Raw genomic sequence first — 19,642 nt, 5'->3', positions numbered from 1 at the left:
TAAAGTATTCTCTCAGTGACTTTTCAAAAATTAAAAGTACCACCCCCACCTCGTTGACACAAAAGTCAAATTTCACATTTAGCTGAAAATAAATAAAAAAGATGATATGCAGCTATGATTATAGTGGGAAAAAAACTCCAGATCCACTTTAAAATACAAGGAAGTGGCACTGGACAGGAACACCATTGAGAGTGAAAAATGACCCACATGCATGACAAGTGAAGGTAATAACCCCCCCCCCCCCCCCAGTGAACTAAATCCACTCATAACAAACTGTTGTGACATTATCTGCTAAATAATATTATTTTAAGTTGTATACTGCCATAATGCTTCTCAAATGGACTTAAACAGAGGGCCATACAGATAAAAAAAATACTAACACGTTGTATGCTCCAGTACAAAATATTAGCACTGCAGTCAGACTCAGAATATAGGCCCTATCTAAAGGATCTATAGCACATGGTCTAAAGTGCATAGTGCAAGTGCATTATTGTCCATCTCCACTTTTGTTAATTAAATGGTGAAAAATCTGAGCACAAACTAAGGCACAGGGGGCAAAAGGGTTGTATTTACTCTCTTAATTAATCATATGTGTGTTTTGGGTGTTACATAAATCAATCAAATCAATCAGTGTGCCATCTCCAATACATACTACTGCATGTGTATATGTAGGTACTGGGAACAAGATCCAAAGGTTTGGAACTGGGTTGTAACTAGTGATGTGCCAATGGAGCCTCATGAAGCATTTTCTTTTTTTTCGGAAACCATGAGATGTGTGCTCTTGGTTTAAAGAAAAAGTCTCAAACAATAGTAATTAATTGTGCCTTCAGTCCTTTGTTGAACAAAAAGCGCCATCTAGTGGGCTCAGAAAATAAAGAAAATGCTTCATGAGGCTTCATTGGCACATCATTAGTTGTAACAATTCATTGTTGTAAACTTTGCGACCCCCCCATTGTCCATTGCTTCTATGAAGCCGAACTCAATGTGACTTTCATGGTACCCTCTCTTTTTCTTTTTGACATATTCGGCATTTTCATCTCCCTGACGCTTCACCATTTTTCCATTAGCTCTGTGTTTCTGTTGTTGTTGTTAGGTGAGGTTACCGCTATGTGAGGTTACCGCTAGGTGAGGTTACCGCTAGGTGAGGTTACCTCTAGGTGAGGTTACCGCTAGGTGAGGTTACCTCTAGGTGAGGTTACCGCTAGGTGAGGTTACCTGTGTCTACTGCAGGAGGGATGTTACACACGTTCTTATTCTTGTGGTATAGCCTTTATTTTTAAACTTTTCTATAGTGATTTTTCTATTTAAATAAATGAATAAACGTTTAATGTAGCCCTTATTTAGTTGTTTTTGTCCCACTAATGAATTAAATGCTGACTCATCCATATTTAACATATTAGATTTATTACATCCCTTAAAATCAAGAGGGCTTCGTGACCCCCCGTGGATCTTTGGCGCCACCTTGGGGGGGTCGGGCCCCCCCTGTTGGGAATCACTGATCTAATGCACTGTCCTGGTACATTTAACTATGTTGAATTATATCCATAGTTAAATGTAACATGAGGGGGGCTAACATTGCTTTAGATTACAGCATGGTGCTATCCCACAGTTATCCTGTCTCAATAGAATAGGTAACCAGTAGTTAATAAATAATATAAAAAGTCTGAATTGGTACCCATTATTCCATTACTTCAAATCTTGTTCTCCACTTCCAACATTTGGGTATTGGTATGTACTCCATCAGCCAACAAAGATCACACCATAAAACGTTTACATATGAGTTCTTTGTTTACACTTTAAGCTCAGCGAGTTGGAAGAATAAAATCAATTAAATTTCCTGTATATTTTTTGCTGCTGCCAACAAACAATTTCCAGCAAGATGAAGAAACATGGTTTGTTCCTCTGAAAGAGGATGGAGTCTCCTGGATTTGTCAGGTGTAGCACAGGTACATTCAGCTGTCTGATGTGACACCACCAGTCCTCAGTGGGGGTTGTTGAGCCCTCCATTGTTCATAGTCAGCTTACTCCACCTCCTTTGACTAAGAAGTTTACGATTCTGTTGAACCTTTACTCGAACATCAAAAACTTCCTGGATGGCTTTCTTGAAGCAGTGGAAATTGTAGTCGATCAGTCCTGTGAGGGACAGAGACACAACAGTCTGTGATACATAACAGCCAATAAAGTTCCACCATAAACCAGAACTGTAAAGGGGATTATACAGATTTCACATCAGTTATCAGTCACCAGTAATCAATGACATTCAAATTTAATCATGGCAGTTCAAAAGTCTATGATCATTGTCATGTAGCCCCATTCCAAAAAGTTGGGTTCCTTTAAAACGTGAATAAAAAACTGAATTCTTTGTGTAGTTTTTGAGTTTGAACATTAACTTTATTCTCTTTGTGCAGCTTTTACCTGAATATATGTCAATAGGGATGATCACATAATCACACTGTTCTATTTACACTTTAGGCAACATCCAATCTTTTCCAAAATCATTGGTTGTATTTATAAAAAATAGCTGAATTAGGACAGTTACAATCGTGATATCATCTGTAACATCTGACAATGTTTGGTGTGAGTAGGCCTGTCACGATAACAAATCTTTTAGGACGATATACTTTCCCAGAAACTATCACGACAAATGATAGTATGGTTGAGTACATCCTTTTCCACAGCAATGAATTTCTAAATCACAAGAATATTAAACATTGGAATTGAAATGTGGAAAAGAAATATTAAAGCATCCTAGATAAATAAAATGTAAATAAATAAACTACAATCAAACAAATAAAATAGACTCTAACAGAAATTGCACTGAGATAAATATTATATTATTATATATTGTAAATAATATATAAACAGCTGTTAAAGATATTTTTGTGGCAATTCCTACCCCCTACTACTGCTACTATATTTGCAGTATTACTAAAAAAGCACAAAAAGTCTGAGAGGCGTGGCTCCTTTAAGAGGCAGGACAGTCAGTGCTCAGTGCTAACAGGCTAACAGTTAGCTCTGTAGCAGTACAGTGTGTATGTGCTGCAGCAGTATGTGTTCAGTTAGCAACCTCCATTTGTTTACAACAAGCACCGGACACTGTGCACAGTTAGCGATGTTAGTTTGTTTACGATTATCAGCGGACACTTTGTGTACAGTTAGAATGCCGGTTTGTTTACAATAAGCGGCGGATGCTGTGCACAGTAAGCGATGGCAGCCACAGTTGATGAAATCCAAAATGTTCCAACACCACACTTGCTTTGGCACCATTCCATTAATTCCACCAAACTTTCTGGAGTTGTTCAGCCAAACAACAATTACTGAGTCCACAAAAACTACCGTCCATTTTATATATCGAACGATAAGTCGATATAGTAATTATCGTGACAGGCCTAGGTGTGAGTGATGATGAAGAATCAGTATATCATTGTCTGTGTTTGTTCAACCAACTAAATGTATCTGTATCCATACTTAGCATAGGCAGTAAGACAGTAAGAAGATATTTTAAGCCCAAACTTGATATGTTGAAACACTGACAGTGAAGTCAGAGAAGGCTTGTATTAAATTAAATATGATAGTCACTCTTTATGCTGTATTGTAATGGTTATTTATTAATATTCTTTCATGAATATCTCAACATGCAACATGTGAGAATTAATTAAATGAGAGTTGCAATTTAACATCCTATCATTCAATGGGGATGAGGGTCCCCCTTGCTCCCAGAGGTCATTAATCAGCACAAAGGTTTCAATCTATCACCAAGTTTGCAGTTGGGTCGAGTGCACAAACATCACATAATAAATGGCCTAACACAACCTAGACACTGACGTTATGTTAGCCAGATGCAGCAAATTGTAGCACCAGCATGCACACAGATTATACAGCCTCACATAAATACATAGATACATAGATCTGTTTAACCTAGTCAGCCAATCAGAGGACAGTAACATTTAACACTCTGAGTTTTATGTTCCCTGATTAGTCAGCCAGGTGTTAGAAGGAACAGTTCTGTGGAGTGCAGTAGATTTGTGTGTGAGGCCTGGGGCGGGGCACAAGTTTTTTTATTTCGTAACATAGCAAACTACAAATTTTCACATTATAAATACTAACAACAAGCTGCAGAAGAAGTGCTTTCCGATAAAAAATGTTCTAAAAATGCGGAAAAAAAATATTTTAATGAGAAACTGCCTCATTAAAGATTAAGAAAAGGAGAACTTTTTTTTTTTCAATAAAAGCCCAAATTTGGTGGCCTCTCACACATTCTAATGCCACTATTCCATCATTTACACTGATCTTAGTGATTGCGTATTTTAAGAGTTATTCTAAAGGAGAATAAAGGTTCTTGTATATTTTATTTAAGGCATCTTATTTTGACAGTCTTCTTGTAAATGATGTGGTCGATTCTGTTTACACAATGTGCTCTTATTTTGAAAGCTGCACGCGTTTAGCAACAGCAAGGTAATTCAAATGAGTAAGTCACAATTTAGTGGGATTAAAACAACTTTAATTGCTAGCTTAGGTTAGCTCGCAGCTAACGAACGGCATAATGCAAGCAGCATTAGCAGACTAATACAGACAGGTAGGCACATTTCTATATCATGTTTTGAAGCCCAGTGGGGAGGGTACCTCGCTATATTCAGTGTGTGTGTAAGTGTGTGAATGGGTGCGCATGTCTCAGAGGAGGACAGAGAGGTGGGGGCGGGGTTTAGACTGACTGACAGGTGACAGACACTCTGCTGAGCAACGGCAACGGCACAAAATTATCAAAAAACCCACAAAATGACCAAAAAAAGACATTAAGTGACCAAAAACACATTAACACATGAACACTTTAACACAGTGGAGACAGAGCTGACTTCCAAAATGATTTGGCGACCCCCAGAAATCATCTCGCGACCCCAATTGGGGTTCCGACCCCAAGGTTGAGAACAGCTGGTCTAGGCTACATATACTTTCAGTATAACGAGATTCTGGCGGGACAGATTAGAGTCTGGTGGGCCGCCAGACTTTAGGTTATTAATGGGAAACCCTGCTTGTTGTTTGGTTGAATTATAACAAATCATTTCCAGTCATTAACATTTTGTCTTTCCAATTTCTCGAAACTTAACGTACAGCAGTCAGCTTAGCAAAGAGCTCCAGGTTTAACATGCCCTCCTCTACAACAGACTGTTAGAACATCTTAATATGAACTGAGAGAAATGTATCAGACTTCAAAGGGGAAACTCAACAGACTGCTGTACTAACATGTACTCGTGCAAAAATAATTGCCACAGCTACGAGAGTAAACAGCAAGTACATGATGTCATTGAGAACATGAAAAGGATAAGGCTTCACTGGCTGACAGTCAGTGCTGCAGGTTTTACTTTATTTACTTTTGGTCCTGTGGACATTGTTGGTGTGAATCAAATTCAGCAGCTACAAACAAACAAATATTCTGTTCTGAAAAATGTCTCAATGCAGGTAATAGCAGTGACTGGATCTGAACACCTGCTGTAGAGGTTAGATCAACCTGAGACCAGAGAACTGCCTTTGAGTCCACCCTTCAGTGATGCGGTGGACCCCCTGCTGCTGCAGGCCAGCTCCAAGCAGCCCCCCTGCCTGCTCAATCCTAACACAGCACTCTGTCTGTGTAACAGCAGCACAGAGCTATCCACAAGCTCCGGCTGCCTACCAATCAGATACTCATTTATAGCTTTATATAGACGCATGGCAGGTCTTTCCACCTGTACATGGACTAGCTAGCCAGTTGGGAAAAGTAGTCAGCTGGGGGGGTCTTGGGACATGCCTCTCCGGAGAATTTTTTTGCTGTTTAGTTTAGTTTATTATTAAGATCCCCATCAGCTGCAGCAAAGCCACAGCTATTCTTCCTGGGGTCCAGCAGTATCAAATATACAGTTGAAAACACAAAACATAATAAAAATAAAAAACAAAACAAAACAAAAATTATTCACATATTAATCCATATTACACACATTTCTACATATATGTATACATCAATACAAAATCTACTAACACATAATAATTATGTTGTATATACACATTCGTTCTACAGCATATACATTATAATAACACATATCATATATCTATAGAAATATACTACATACATATAAATATACCATGTTTTCTTATTTTGATAAATACTGTTTTATTAATATAATCTGTTAAAGCCCAAATTTGGTGGCCTCTCTCACATTCTAATGCTACTACTCCATCATATACACTGATATTAATCATTGCATATTTTAATGAGTTTACCTAACTGATTGTAAACATGTAGGTAAATATTATAAAGGGTTCTTGTATGTTTTATTTAAGGCACCATATTTTGACACTATCCTTGTAAATTCTGTGGTGGATTCTGTTAACACATTGTGCTCTTATTTTGAAAGCTGCATGTGTTTAGTGACAGTCTTTCCAATTTCTTGAAACTTAATTTACAGCAGTCAGCTTAGCAAAGAGCTCCAGGTGTAAAATGCCCTCCTCTACCACAGACTGTTAGAACATCTTAATATGAACGGAGAGAAATGTATCAGACTTCAAAGGGGAAACTCAACAGACTGCTGAACTAAACATGTACTCGTGCAAAAAGTGTAAAAAGAGTAAACAGTACATGTACTGTACATGATGTCATTCAGAACATGAAAAGGATAAGGCTTCACACCTGATGAGCAGCACTGGCTGACAGTTTATTTACTTTTGTAAAAATATTATATAAAATATTGTGAAATATTAATCATTGCATATTTCAATGAGTTTACCTAACTCATTGTAAACATGTAGGTACATATTATAAAGGAGAATAAGGGTTATTGGATGTTTTATTTAAGGCATCATGTTTTGACACTCTTCTTGTAAATTCTGTGGTGGATTCTGTTAACACATTGTGCTCTTATTTTGAAAGCTGCGTGTGTTTAGTGACAGTAATAAGCAATTAGAAGTAAGTCATTTGGATACGTTTCTTGTTAACAGTGACGTTTTTGAACTTGTCTATGGCACTCATCAGAAATAAAGATGATAAAGTCTTACTATTAATATCTGTTGCATAAATCCACAACACGACCAATTCAGCATCAATTTAATTCATAAAGACCTATTTCAGTGGCATCAGACTGAGGGAACAAGTGGCTATTTTCAGAAAATGAGATTTCTTACTAAAATATATACTGGCTGGTGGATGAGTTACCTGGCAAATGAAACACACACTCATAACACTGTTAATTCACCGTCTGTCACATGTGTATTTGTGGAGATTTTTCTTCAGTTAACAACCCGTTCTACCACTTCCTGTTGAGGCTGCAGATGCACAGAAGGCATGAAAAAAATGTAGTGTCCCAAGTTACAAACTAAACAAATGTATTACTGTACAGAGTTTAGCTTTTTGGGTAAACTTTATTTTTATAGCACCTTTCACAGACAGAAGTCACAAAGTGCTTCACATAAAAATCATATTCATAACATAAAAATGTACATACAAGTTTTAAAAGACCAAAACAACATGTGTGATTACCACATCACTTTAATTGTAATCTAATGTTACCTCGCAGCTACCGAACGGCGTATTGATTGATTGAAACGGTAGTACAATCAGTCACATAACATTATGTGCGAGATAAAAGGAATGGGATTTTTACATCCAGAATACAGGGCACCAAAAAAAGCTCCTGTCAATTTGCAACAATATATCAAGTGCTGAGTTAATGGCAGACTGTAGAAACACACCTACATGTAAATGTACTGACTGTAAGTAGACTGACCTTTTCTCTCAAAACTTTCCTTGCGTAGGAAGCAGACAATGGCGAGGAACTTGGTGACCTCTTTCAGGTACATGACTGTAGTGTTGTTCAGGTGGATGATGGCCATAGACTCCTTGTCATAGGGTAAACCAGTTTCACTGTCTTTCAGACTGAAGGAGACAGAAAAAAAACACTTCAATGAACTCCAGAGAGGAAAACAGTTTCACTCACAGGGAGGACTTCTACTGAAGCCACTTTCAGTAGTTTCAGGAAAAATGGTGAATTCATGGACAGTTGATTGTGACCACTGATGAACAACATGAATTTTGCATCACTTGCAGGCACTGTCAGTGTAATATGTAAATATAGCTCGTTTTTCACCTGCCTGTACACATGACCCAAAAGATATTGCACATGATATCCAAGGTTATAATAGTTTTGGATTTTTCATTAGTTTTACTTTTAATTTTGTTGTGAATTTTTGTTTTCAGATTCAGTTAGTTTTAATTCGTTTTTAGAGTGAGTTTGCTAGTTTTAACTAGTTTTTATTTTTTGGAAAAATGCTTAGTTTTAGTTTAGTTTTTATTAGTTTTAGTGTTGGTTTTAGTTTTTTTTGTAATGGGGTATTTGTTGGGTGCCAGATTTAAAAAAGGCACAATAAATGTTTCCTCTATTTCCTTTGTCTGATCATCTCAGCCCCAATAAGTTTAATAAATCATAAAACCAGATAGATTAAATAGATTTCACATCAAGAAAAAGGTTTGTGTATGAAAAAAGTTGACAAAGACGAAAACTAAGGACATATTCACTATAATCTTAGTTAATTTTAGAACCATAAAATACAGTTTCAGTGAGTTATCGTTTTTATTTTTATTTCAGTTAACGTTGTTTTTCAATTCTTGTTTCCGTTATTTCGTTAGTTTTCGTTACCTGTAATAACCTTGGTGGTATCACAGCACTAACACTTCCATAACTTTTGCAGCTGACTGCAATTTGCCCTTTTGTTTGCATGTGATAGCAGTTATCCGTGTGGCAAAGTAATAATTGTTGCCTGAGTAGACGGAACAGTAGCAGAGAGAAAAATAATGTTGAAATTGAGCTACAGGTCCAGGCAAACAAGGTGCAGAGGCATTACTTAAAACTTCAGCCAGGACTTTGGCTGGAGAGCTTTAGTTACCTCTGACTACCTGAACATGCTCATAATTTCACTGGAACTGTGAGTGGCTTTTAGCACCGGTCTTTGCCAATTGCACTGTTTTTGCAATGAGGCTCATTTGCATAAAAAGGGGCCAATTTCACCCTGTTTTTGACACTTACAGTTACACGTTTTCTTTTAGTCTAATTTGTGCAGGTTTAGCAGCCGCAAAAAAGCCTCCCAATCATTTTGTCATTTTGTCAGTGTGCTCTTACAGCATGGAAGCACACCGACCTGTGATTTTAATATTCATCCACATTCATTTGAAGATATAAAAACAAGGTGGGAACGTAAGAAACAGAAAGGGAAATGGAAGTAGTGACAGGAGCAGTTAAAAGCCAGAAAACAACAATAAGCAGAAGAGGAGGACACAGAGAGAAAGTGGACAGAGAGGACACGCTGTTCTTTCTGGTTTTTCTCTTGTGATTTATTCTGTTTTTCACAAAGGAAGCCAAACAAACACAAGAAAGCATTGTTTTCTTAATTCCATCTGATGAATATTAATTGTGTCTTCCTGCTTCATATATTTGGGTTTCCCTTTTTGAACTACATATGACTTTTCATTTTACAATATAGATATGCAAACTCTTGTTAACACAACCCCCCCAAAAGCCAAACAAATGGCGGAGTTCATTAGTATGGCTCTTTCATCACAGGGCTTCAAGCCTAAATGATTGAAAATGTACATGAAAAGTAGCATCACAAGCTCAGCTCAGAAGAAGGAAAACTAAAACTTGTAAAACTGGGTCAGTACTCCGATAAGACAACCTCATTTGCAAGTGTGAAGTTCTGTTTTCTGCTGTGGAGGAAGCAAAGTAAACTGGACCTGATATCATCAGCTCTGTTTAGATTCTAACCTTGTATTCTCATTAAACCCACATTTCCTCTTCACATGTAACAACTGAAGATCAATCAGCAATCAGAATTCAAGAAATGACCTGAAAAACACAAATCTCATTCAAAAGCAGCATGCATTCAAATTAGGGGTGTGACGATACACTCAGTTCACGAGAACGAGACGAGACGAGATTTTAAGAAAACTGCAACGTCACAATATATGACTGGACCAACAGACTTTTATTTAACAGAGTTGCACATGCATTTTGAAATGTTTTATTATAACTCTTTACATGCATGATGTAAGCATCTTTTAATAAACTTCTTCTTCCACAAATTGAAACTAGAACTAAAATTTATAAAAGTTAAAATAAAATAAATTAAATATTTCTCTTCTTTTTAAGGGCAAACAATATAAGACGCGTTTCCTTTAGGGGGGAGGGGGCCACCAGGAAAGTCTCAGGCCACGCCCTCTCTAATGTCGCTCACTCTGTGTGTCTCCATTACAAAAATGCCCCAGAAGGATTTAGAGACTCTGGAGGTGACGTATGGTTTTCGATCTGTGGCCACCTTCGCTAACTGTGTACAACATCAGCTGATCAAAACAAAGCAGCATGGCTAATTATGCACAGAGTCTCCGCTGATCATAAACATAGTGATTGTAAATTAGCAGCATCACTAACTGTGTACAGAGTGTCTGGTGCTTGTTGTAAACAAACAGAGATCGCTAAGTGAACACCTCCTGTAGCAGCAGCACATACACACTGTACTGCTATAGAGCTAACTGTGGCTAACTGCCGCTAACGACGGCTCTGTTTAACAAGCTGGCCTCTGTCTCGTTAGCAGCTCGCTAAGAAGAGTAAGAAGGAGTCGCTGGATTTGTCTCCAGTCGCTTTCTTGAAAAATAGTCACTAAGGAGGTCTGAAAAGTGCTAAATTTAGCAACAAAGTCGCTAAGTTGCCAACACTGCTTCGCCGGCTTTTACAAATGGTGTGTGTTGTTGTCGTGTAGAGTACTACGTCACATCCTGCTTAGCGATCTATCCAATCAGTAACCAGGCTGTTTTCAGGGGAGAAAAAAAACCCTGCTCTTCTACAGGGACGAAAAAAGTCCAGACAAAAGACGTTTCCGGACTGCTCGTATTCAAATTATGTGAGTGAGATCTGCCTCATTCCGGGTATTGGCCGGTAGTGGAAACAACCCTAAGGTTTCTCCCCATAAAGACCCGTGCAGACTACAACCAGACATAACAAGTTAACAGTTGAACTTATCAGGGAAGTCTAGAATTTTTGATGCCCCATTCCGGGTATTGCCTGGTAGTGGAACCAGCACTATACTGAACAAAAGATTCAAAGATTAATTTACTTATTAAGTAAGCCAATGATTACCTTAACAGGATGACTTGGGTTTTCAGTACCCACATATAGTAGAGGGAAGGAAATGAGAGACATTTTGTTGTGGTATTTAGTTGATGTTTTTGTTATGTTTTGCTTTAATAGCTGAAGGTTTTGAAAGCTTGTGATAAGAGTTCGGGGGAATGGATTAGGTTTCACAAGATGTGTCCAACTAGGGAATTATTTTCACACATCAGACAGCTACAAGCTGAACTATGATTAATCATTTGATTTACTCAAATCTGTACCTAAGGCATTGCTGGCAACAAACACATCATACAGTCGACATATGACTTTAAAATAACATCTCTATGCAATAGTTGCAGGATCAAATATAATTATCAAAATAAATGTGTCATACTTAATCTTATGTTTTCATAGCCAATGGCCCTAATATAATAACACATATGGGCTGATAATAGTTGAGCGCTCAACTGACTGTAGACAGCCAAAGAAGAGAAACATGCCCAGATAATATGGGTTTAGTGAAACGTGAATTCATTAATGTTGTAAAAGACAAGAAGAAATAATTGCAATTGACTAACAAAACTGGAATGTTTTAGTCACATTTGAGCTTTCTAAGTGTGTAATTTATAGGATTCCCACAAGAGCTGGGTTTATTCATTAAATGAGGTGAAAAAAGACTCTCATACGCTACAAAAAAGGTGTCTAAAAACAAGCTAAAAACACTAAATGTGAGGAAAATTATCTTGCTGCATTATTAAATCTACACTGTAAAAAAAACCCGGCAGCTGTGGTTGCCAGAACTTAATATAATAATAATAATGTAATAAATACGGTGAAACTTTTTTTGATATTACGGTAAAATGATATTCGCACTGTTGATTTCACGTTTAAGATTGCCATTTTATTCAACGTTGTACTCAATCATCATAAGAAACCCTATTTTGCCATATAATTGACAAGAAAATACTTCATAAATGAAAACGCATAAATGAAAGATTTTACCTTTAAATATTACAGTATATTTTTGTTAGAGATATGGTGTTTAGTTCATTTAACAGTGAGAAAAGGTTGTTTTTTTTTTTCAAAAGATAAATGCAAAAAGTACAGTGGTGGCTTGTATATACATTTTACAGTGTATTTAACAGTGGAGTAATGTATTTTTTTTTAAAAACTGTAAAAAATACTGTTTTGGCTGATATATACATTTACAGTGTTTCATTGTTACTGAAACTGAATTAACTCATTTATCATTTTACGTATTTTACTGTCATGGTTTAGCAGTTTTTCACCGTAAAATCTACAGACATTTTTTACAGTGTAGAAATAAGCATGTTGAACAATCCAACACTTCTAAATCTAAGTTGTTGTTTTTTTTATCTTGGTCTGCAGTGTAAAGCAGGAGTTCTCAACCTTTTTGAGTCGCGACCCCCAATTTAACATGCATGTTGTCCGTGACCCCCGCTCACTAAACACACACAGTTCAGATGACCCAAAAAATAAACAAAATGACCAAAAAAGGAAACAAAATGACCAAAACAAGACACAAACTGACCACAAAATGATTTAAAAAAAAGACACAAAATGACCCAAAAGAAGAAACAAAACTACCAAAAAAAGACACAAATGACTAAAAAAAGAAACAAAATTACCAAAAAAAGGAAACAAAATGACCAAAAAAAGACACAAACTGACCACAAAATGATTTTTTAAAAAAGACACAGAATGACCAGAAAAGACATAAATGACCCAAAAGAAGAAACAAAACTACCAAAAAAAGACACGAATGACAAAAAAAAAAAATTACCAAAAAAAGGAAACAAAATGACCAAAAAAGACACAAATTGACCACAAAATGATCCAAAAAAAGACACAAAATCACCCAAAAAAAGACACAAAATTACAAAAAACACACAGAAAATGACCACAAAAAGACATTAAGTGACCAAAAATAGTAAAACACTTTAACACATGAACACTTTAACGCAGTGGAGACAGAGCTGACTTACAAAATGATTTGGTGACCCCCAGAAATCATCTCGCGACCCCAAGGTTGAGAATTGCTGGTGTAAAGTACAATATCCCAGCTATTGTCAATCTGCTGATTCATGTGATTAGGTCTAACTGGTACCTACAAGACTGCAATACACTGGGCAATTCCAGCACACAGGTAAGATCACACAGTATTAGATGTTAATTATAAAAGAGTTATTGCTCACTAAATGGTGTGTGTTTACAAAGAGAACATAATCCACAGACATATGTATTTTGTATATTGTACGTATTTTTATTTTTTTGTTTGTTTGTTTTTTGTTTTTTGTTTCGTAATTCTCTGCTTTTTTACATCATGGCCAGGGGACTACAGATGAAAACTAGCCTTCTGGCTAACTCTGTCTTTTTTAACCATGTATAATCATGTGGTTTATGAAATTGCACTGTCCCCTTTTAAATAAACTAATAATAAAGACATGTGGAATTCACCTCTATCCACAGCAACACTGGCAGGAGGCCTCTTTGTGCCCTTGGCTGCACATTCCCCAACAGAGCATTGATGGGTTAAATATTTACTCACTTCAGGCCAAAAGTGGCCTAGTTCAGCTAAAACCCCCAGCTGTGATGCCTCAGATGAATCACACACACACACACACACACACACACACACGGCCCCCCTATTATCACTACAACAGATATGGGTCAAACCAGGATAAGCTGGCATCATATCATTCTGAGTGATTCTTTTACATTCACCTGTACGTTCCCAACCTATGGCACCATGTGGTATAGTTGGCTTTGAAGCCTTTTCACTCTAGGCCAGGGGTGTCAAACTCTGGCCCGCGGGCCAAATTTGGCCCGCAGTGTAATTTTATTTGGCCAGTGATGCAATACCAAATTATTATCTTATTATTGTACTATAAAAGCTGACCCGCCGGTATTATACGGCGCATTTACCTTTAATACTACAAATCCCACAATGCCCTGCTGTTGTTTTGGCGCGTCAATCATGACAGGACCCAGAAACGCGCTCCTCTGTGACAGTCGTCAACCTCAAGCTAGAGCTGTCTCCGAGCTACCCCTTCCCAAAAATGGCGAAAAGAAAGGCAGAATTTATTAGCCTGTTGAAAAAGTTTATTTTGATATTTAAATCAGAAGGATGCAAATAGAAAAGAGGCATACAATTTTTATTTATTTTTTATTTAATAAATTAATGACATTGATGTGTTTTTTATTTGAAATTTGATTTTGCATGTCTGCACTATTTTGTTATATATTGTATGTTTATAAGCGTTGCTGGCTCCATATTTAATGTGAAAGCAAAAAATGTTTGGTATATATTAAAAGGTTAATTTGTTCAATGTTGGCCCGCGATTTTATTCAAGTTTTAAATTTTGGCCGATTGTGTATTTGAGTTTGACAGCGGATTGTAAAGGTCCAGACATTATATTGTTCCCTATAAAGTCTAACTGCAGTAACTACGCAAAGGGGAAAAACTGAGGAAAAACTACTTTAAAGTTTTTTAACGCGTTTTAACTGGCCAGCCAAATGGGTTATAGGTAGGTAAGTGATATGACACTTATTTCTACATGTATTGTCATTTTTATGCTAAAAAATCAAAACAATTTCTTTGACCTTTGACCTCAAAAATGTAGTTACTGCATTGCCGTAAAAGTTTCTCATAGTGATGCTTTTATGTTTTGTTTTCATTGAATAAATATTTTCAAATTGATTTTGTTATAAGTGTATTTAAAATAGTTGAACAACTCTATTCAAAGATTTGTGTATTTTAGACTTAATATGATAAAGTAATGTTATATTTTAGTCTTAATATCATTTTTTCACACTTTTTTACGTAATCACTATCTACAGCATGGGTCTCAAACTCGCGGCCCGCGGGCCAATTGACGATATTTTGTGGCCCCCATCTTGATATGAAAGTTTAATGTGAGTTTTATATGAATGGCACTTTACCGTGGTGTGTGTGGGAGGTCCCTTTAATTCCTTTTTTTGGTAATTTTGTGTCTTTTTAAATAATTGTGTCTTTTTAAAAAAAATAATGTGTCTTTTTTGGTCATTTTGTTTATTTTTTAAGTAATTAATTATTTTTTTTGTCATTTTTGGTCATTTCGTGTAATTTTCTGTCTTTTTTGGTCATTTTGTGTCTTTTTTTTTGTCATTTTGTGTCTTTTTTTTTTGTCATTTTGTGTCTTTTTTTAGTAATTTTGTGTCCTTTTTTGGTCATTTTGTAACTGCCCCCAGCGGCCCCCAGGTAATTTGAGTTTGAGACCCCTGATCTAGATAGTATTTTCCCTATCAAACAAACTTAATAATAATTATAACGTAATAAAAACTTATATTAATCTTGTCTTCACTATTCAACACAATGAAGAAACTCAAGGCTGCACTGTATCAGAGTGTGGTAAGTGAACTTATTGTGGTCTGCTTGGTTTTGAGTTGGATTTTGTAGTTACCGCAATTTTTGTATCATTATTTCTCTGAAATTAAGCAAAATGGAAATCTAAAACAAGACAAAACGGACATCAAGGAGTTCATTTTTAGTTTTAGCTCAATTTCGACCAAAAATGTAGTTACTGTAGTTAGACTTGGTAGGGCAGAATAGCTGTGAAGCTCCATGCACCTTAACACAAGTGTAGCAGTACTTTTAAAAGTAGATACACAGAATGTTTATGCATAGTATGACATGTGTACTCTGGAATATTTTGTATTCCATTTATGGACTGTACATTGACACACAATTGAAGTACGCAATAATACGCAAATAATCAGGGAGTCTGTGAAGTGACTTCAGCCTTCAGCCTGCCTGTCACTCAACAAATCACTGAGTTGAGGAACAAACAGTTGCTGTTTCTTGATGCAACAGAAGCAAATAGACAAAACAGAAATAATAAGCATTTCAAATTTTCAGTTTTAAAAATGTTAAAGCCAAAAAAAAAGTTAAAAAAAATCCTAGAGCCCTTTGGCTGGTGTTTTTCTTCTCTTTCAGTTTTAAGCAGGCGGCAATCTCCGTGCCTGAGCATGGAAGCCACCAGGAAGTGCATAAAGCCTGCAATTCACCGAAAATTCCAGTAGGGGGTGCTAAGTTTGGCTGCAAAAGAAATCTGCCCATTCATTTCAGTGCTAAATTTGAAAACTTCTCACTTGATTTATTACCTCAGAAAAATTTTTCAGGGACAACACTATGGTCTCAATCGCTAGTAAAAAATCTTCTTCAAGACAATTTGATGTCAATAGTTCTAATAATGGGCCCATTTAGAAGAAAATAGAAGATAAAGAATCGTATGATTTGGGGCGTTTCTAGCTTTGATTGACAGGTCACTGACAAGGCGAGCCGTCACCAGGAGAGAAGCAGAGCGTATCCACGGCAACGTGTCAATAAAGTTATATATAATGTTATATAGATAGAAAACAGGACGTTTAGCGGTTTGGTCTCATAACTTTGACCCTTTCACACTGTATTTTCACCTAATGACAGTTTATTTGAACGTTTTGTTCAGTAAAATGTCTTGTTCAGCGTTTGGTTGGATTAACAGACACTCCAAGGAGTCGCTGCTCAGTTTTCTGAGGTAAGAAAGATACATTTTGTTTTTGTTTTTTTGCTAGCCAAAACTAACATCCCAGTTAATGCTCCAGTTAATGCTAACATGAATTAGCAGCGGCTTCTCTCAGTTGGGTTGCCGGTGTAGAGATGCGTGTAGTCAGTGTCGTCAGATCCCTCGCGCTCCGCCACAGTCCAATTATGGTCTGCTCCGCGTATCGGAAACATGATGGCGACGCAAGATGGCGACGAGTGTAACGCTGAACTCGAGGCTTCCAACGGGCAGTCCACAAACCAATGGGTGACGTCACGGTGACTACGTCCATTATTTATATACAGTCTATGGTTTTAAGGCTACAGAAAAAGTTCCCACAAGCCTCCTCTTTACAAACACACTTTATATTCTTTATGCCATGCAGAATAAGGCAGTTTTTCTCATGCAGTATAATGTGTTTTTTTGCCTATCTTATTTGAATACTTTTTGCATACAGGGGACTCTAAACACTAATAACATAATTGGTTAATATTGGAAAGCTTTGACTTTTCTGGATTCAATGAGCCCAACTTTGTTTAACATGTTAGTCTCCATTAGTGATAATAAAGTGGTTATTTGGGTTCTTTTCAGTGATCCGGATCATTTGGCTCAGCTCAGCAAAAAGAGCTGGCTCTTTCTGCTCCCAAATGGCTCTTCATTTTACCACTTATAATTCAGCATGATATAATATAATCCCTTTTATAATTCAGCCAAATTTAGCGCTGTTTTGACTTATGATTTGTAGTTGGACACATATATCACTTAAATTTCAATACATTGCTGTAACCAATTTCATTTACAGTTAAAATGTAAAGTAAAAAATGCCTTGTAACTCTCTAACTTGCTTGGAGAACCACTCTGTTACACAAAGCAGATAGAAAATGCAGATAAAAACCTAAGCATAGACATTAAAAAAGGACAGCTATTGACATTTTAATGTCAGGAGCAACAGGTGGAGTAGGGGCAGCAGCATGCTAGCTGCCTTTTTTCTTCCAGCTGAACAGTTGGATGTACAGTTCTCCAATGCCTGTGTAAGTTATTAATGGACCCTTTTTTTTTTTTTAGGAGTCCGCATTTAGGGTGCTGGACCCTGTACAGTCTGTAAAAGCCCTTCGAGGGAAATTTGTAATTCCCATCTAAATAAACAATTTAATTTCATTTAATATACTGACCCAACATGGCATTTCACTTTCCCCTGACAAATGAGCCATGAGTCCTGTTGAGAAAGTTAAACTTTTGCAGACGGTTCTTTTGTGTATTTGATGAAGCTGGAGACAGATCCCTCTCTCCAAATATCTGATTCATGTCACTGATGGGAAGTGTGTGCTTCACTACATTGTTCTCTTACTGCCTCTTTTGATGTTAGAAACACATGAATTAATGAGAATAAAAGTGAGATTTCTATGGCCTGAGAAAGAAGGTTGTGGTTGTGTGTGTATTGCCGCGTTTTGTCATCTACAGTTTGAATGAAATGAGGTGAAATATTGCTGACACACAACAACCAGACACCTCTCTCCAGAAATGTGATTAATGTATAGTGTGTATATATATATATATATATATACATACATATATACATATACACATACATATATATTCATACATATACATATATACATACATATATATTCATACATATACATATATATACATATATATTCATACATATACATATATATACATATATATTCATACATATACATATATATACATATATATTCATACATATACATATATATACATATATATTCATACATATACATATATACTTATATTCATACATATACATATATATATTCATACATATTCATATATATATATTCATACATATATATACATACATACATACTTATATATATATATATATACATACATACTTATATATATATATACATACATACATACATACATATATATACATACATACTTATATATATACATACATACATACATATATATATACATACATACATATATATATATATATATATATATATACATATATACATACATAAAGTTGTTTGAATTGAATTGAGAATAGCACATTTTCTTCTGTAGTCACGATGTTGCAATGGACAAAAATATACTTTTTTTATTGAGGCTTCAGAATATCAGGCCTTTAATAACCCACAGCCCTGGCTTTATAGAGATATATTCAGAAGACATGTCTTGGTGAGCCACAGCTGTGTAGGTGACCTCAGGTGAGAACAGGTGTAGTGACATACAGCAGACTCCCCTGCAGGCTTCCACATCCTCTCCTGTTTCTGTGGTGCTGTTTTTGTGCTGCAGCATGGCACATCTGATGTGTCATATGACCCTTATCATACTGGTGTTACACACAGCAGAATGTTTTTTGACTTTACACCTTGATGAAAGCTGTTCACAGCTCTAGATTAGAAGCTAATTATAGTCCCAGCTGGAGTGATAATTGAAGTGAGAATATAGAGCAGAGCGGAGAGGATCTGCTGGGGAATCAGGAGTAAAGAGAGTGTGCTTTGGGCTTTACTTCACATTTAGCTCTGTGCTAGTATTAGAGTATGCCGATTCACTCTGATCCTGTGACTCAGACCTAACATGAGTAATTCACCTTGAGAAGGACGATCCAACAGCTACTGCCACATCTCAACACTCTGATGCTTTGTTTGTCATGTGAAGTTTAAAAAAAAACGTTCAACATTGGCATTCCCAGGTCACGTAAAACCAAAGATATGATAATAAGATAAGATAATAATAATAATAATAATAATAATATGTAATTTTGCACAGTTTGTTTTTGAAGAGTTGCAGCTAACAAGAAAAAAGAAAAACGCCTAAAAGTATACATGTTTTTATGGAACTTTTTTGTATATAGTTTTATTATATTTAAATTTTACGTTTTTATATGTTCATATAAGGTGCAAATCAGCCAAAAACAAACTTTTTACATCTGAAAGCAGC

General features: G+C 36.2%; 1 protein-coding gene across 1 annotated transcript in view; it reads right to left on the bottom strand.

The window, feature by feature from the left end:
• Window positions 1-1,765: 1,765 nt before the first annotated feature.
• The window catches only part of rragd (ras-related GTP binding D), a 49,256-nt gene continuing 31,379 nt past the window's right edge, over window positions 1,766-19,642 (bottom strand). The window contains exons 6-7 of the mRNA XM_059352924.1: window positions 7,752-7,900; window positions 1,766-2,133 (exon numbers count right to left, since the gene is read on the bottom strand). Of these exons, the coding sequence (XP_059208907.1) occupies window positions 1,982-2,133; window positions 7,752-7,900 (301 nt within the window). The 3' untranslated portion in view covers window positions 1,766-1,981. The remainder of the gene's footprint in view (window positions 2,134-7,751; window positions 7,901-19,642) is intronic.

The sequence above is a fragment of the Centropristis striata genome, chromosome 16 (genome assembly GCF_030273125.1).
Source record: "Centropristis striata isolate RG_2023a ecotype Rhode Island chromosome 16, C.striata_1.0, whole genome shotgun sequence".
Lineage (NCBI taxonomy): Eukaryota > Metazoa > Chordata > Actinopteri > Perciformes > Serranidae > Centropristis > Centropristis striata.
Note: the sequence above shows the minus strand (reverse complement) of the source record. Positions and strands in the feature narration are given on the sequence as shown.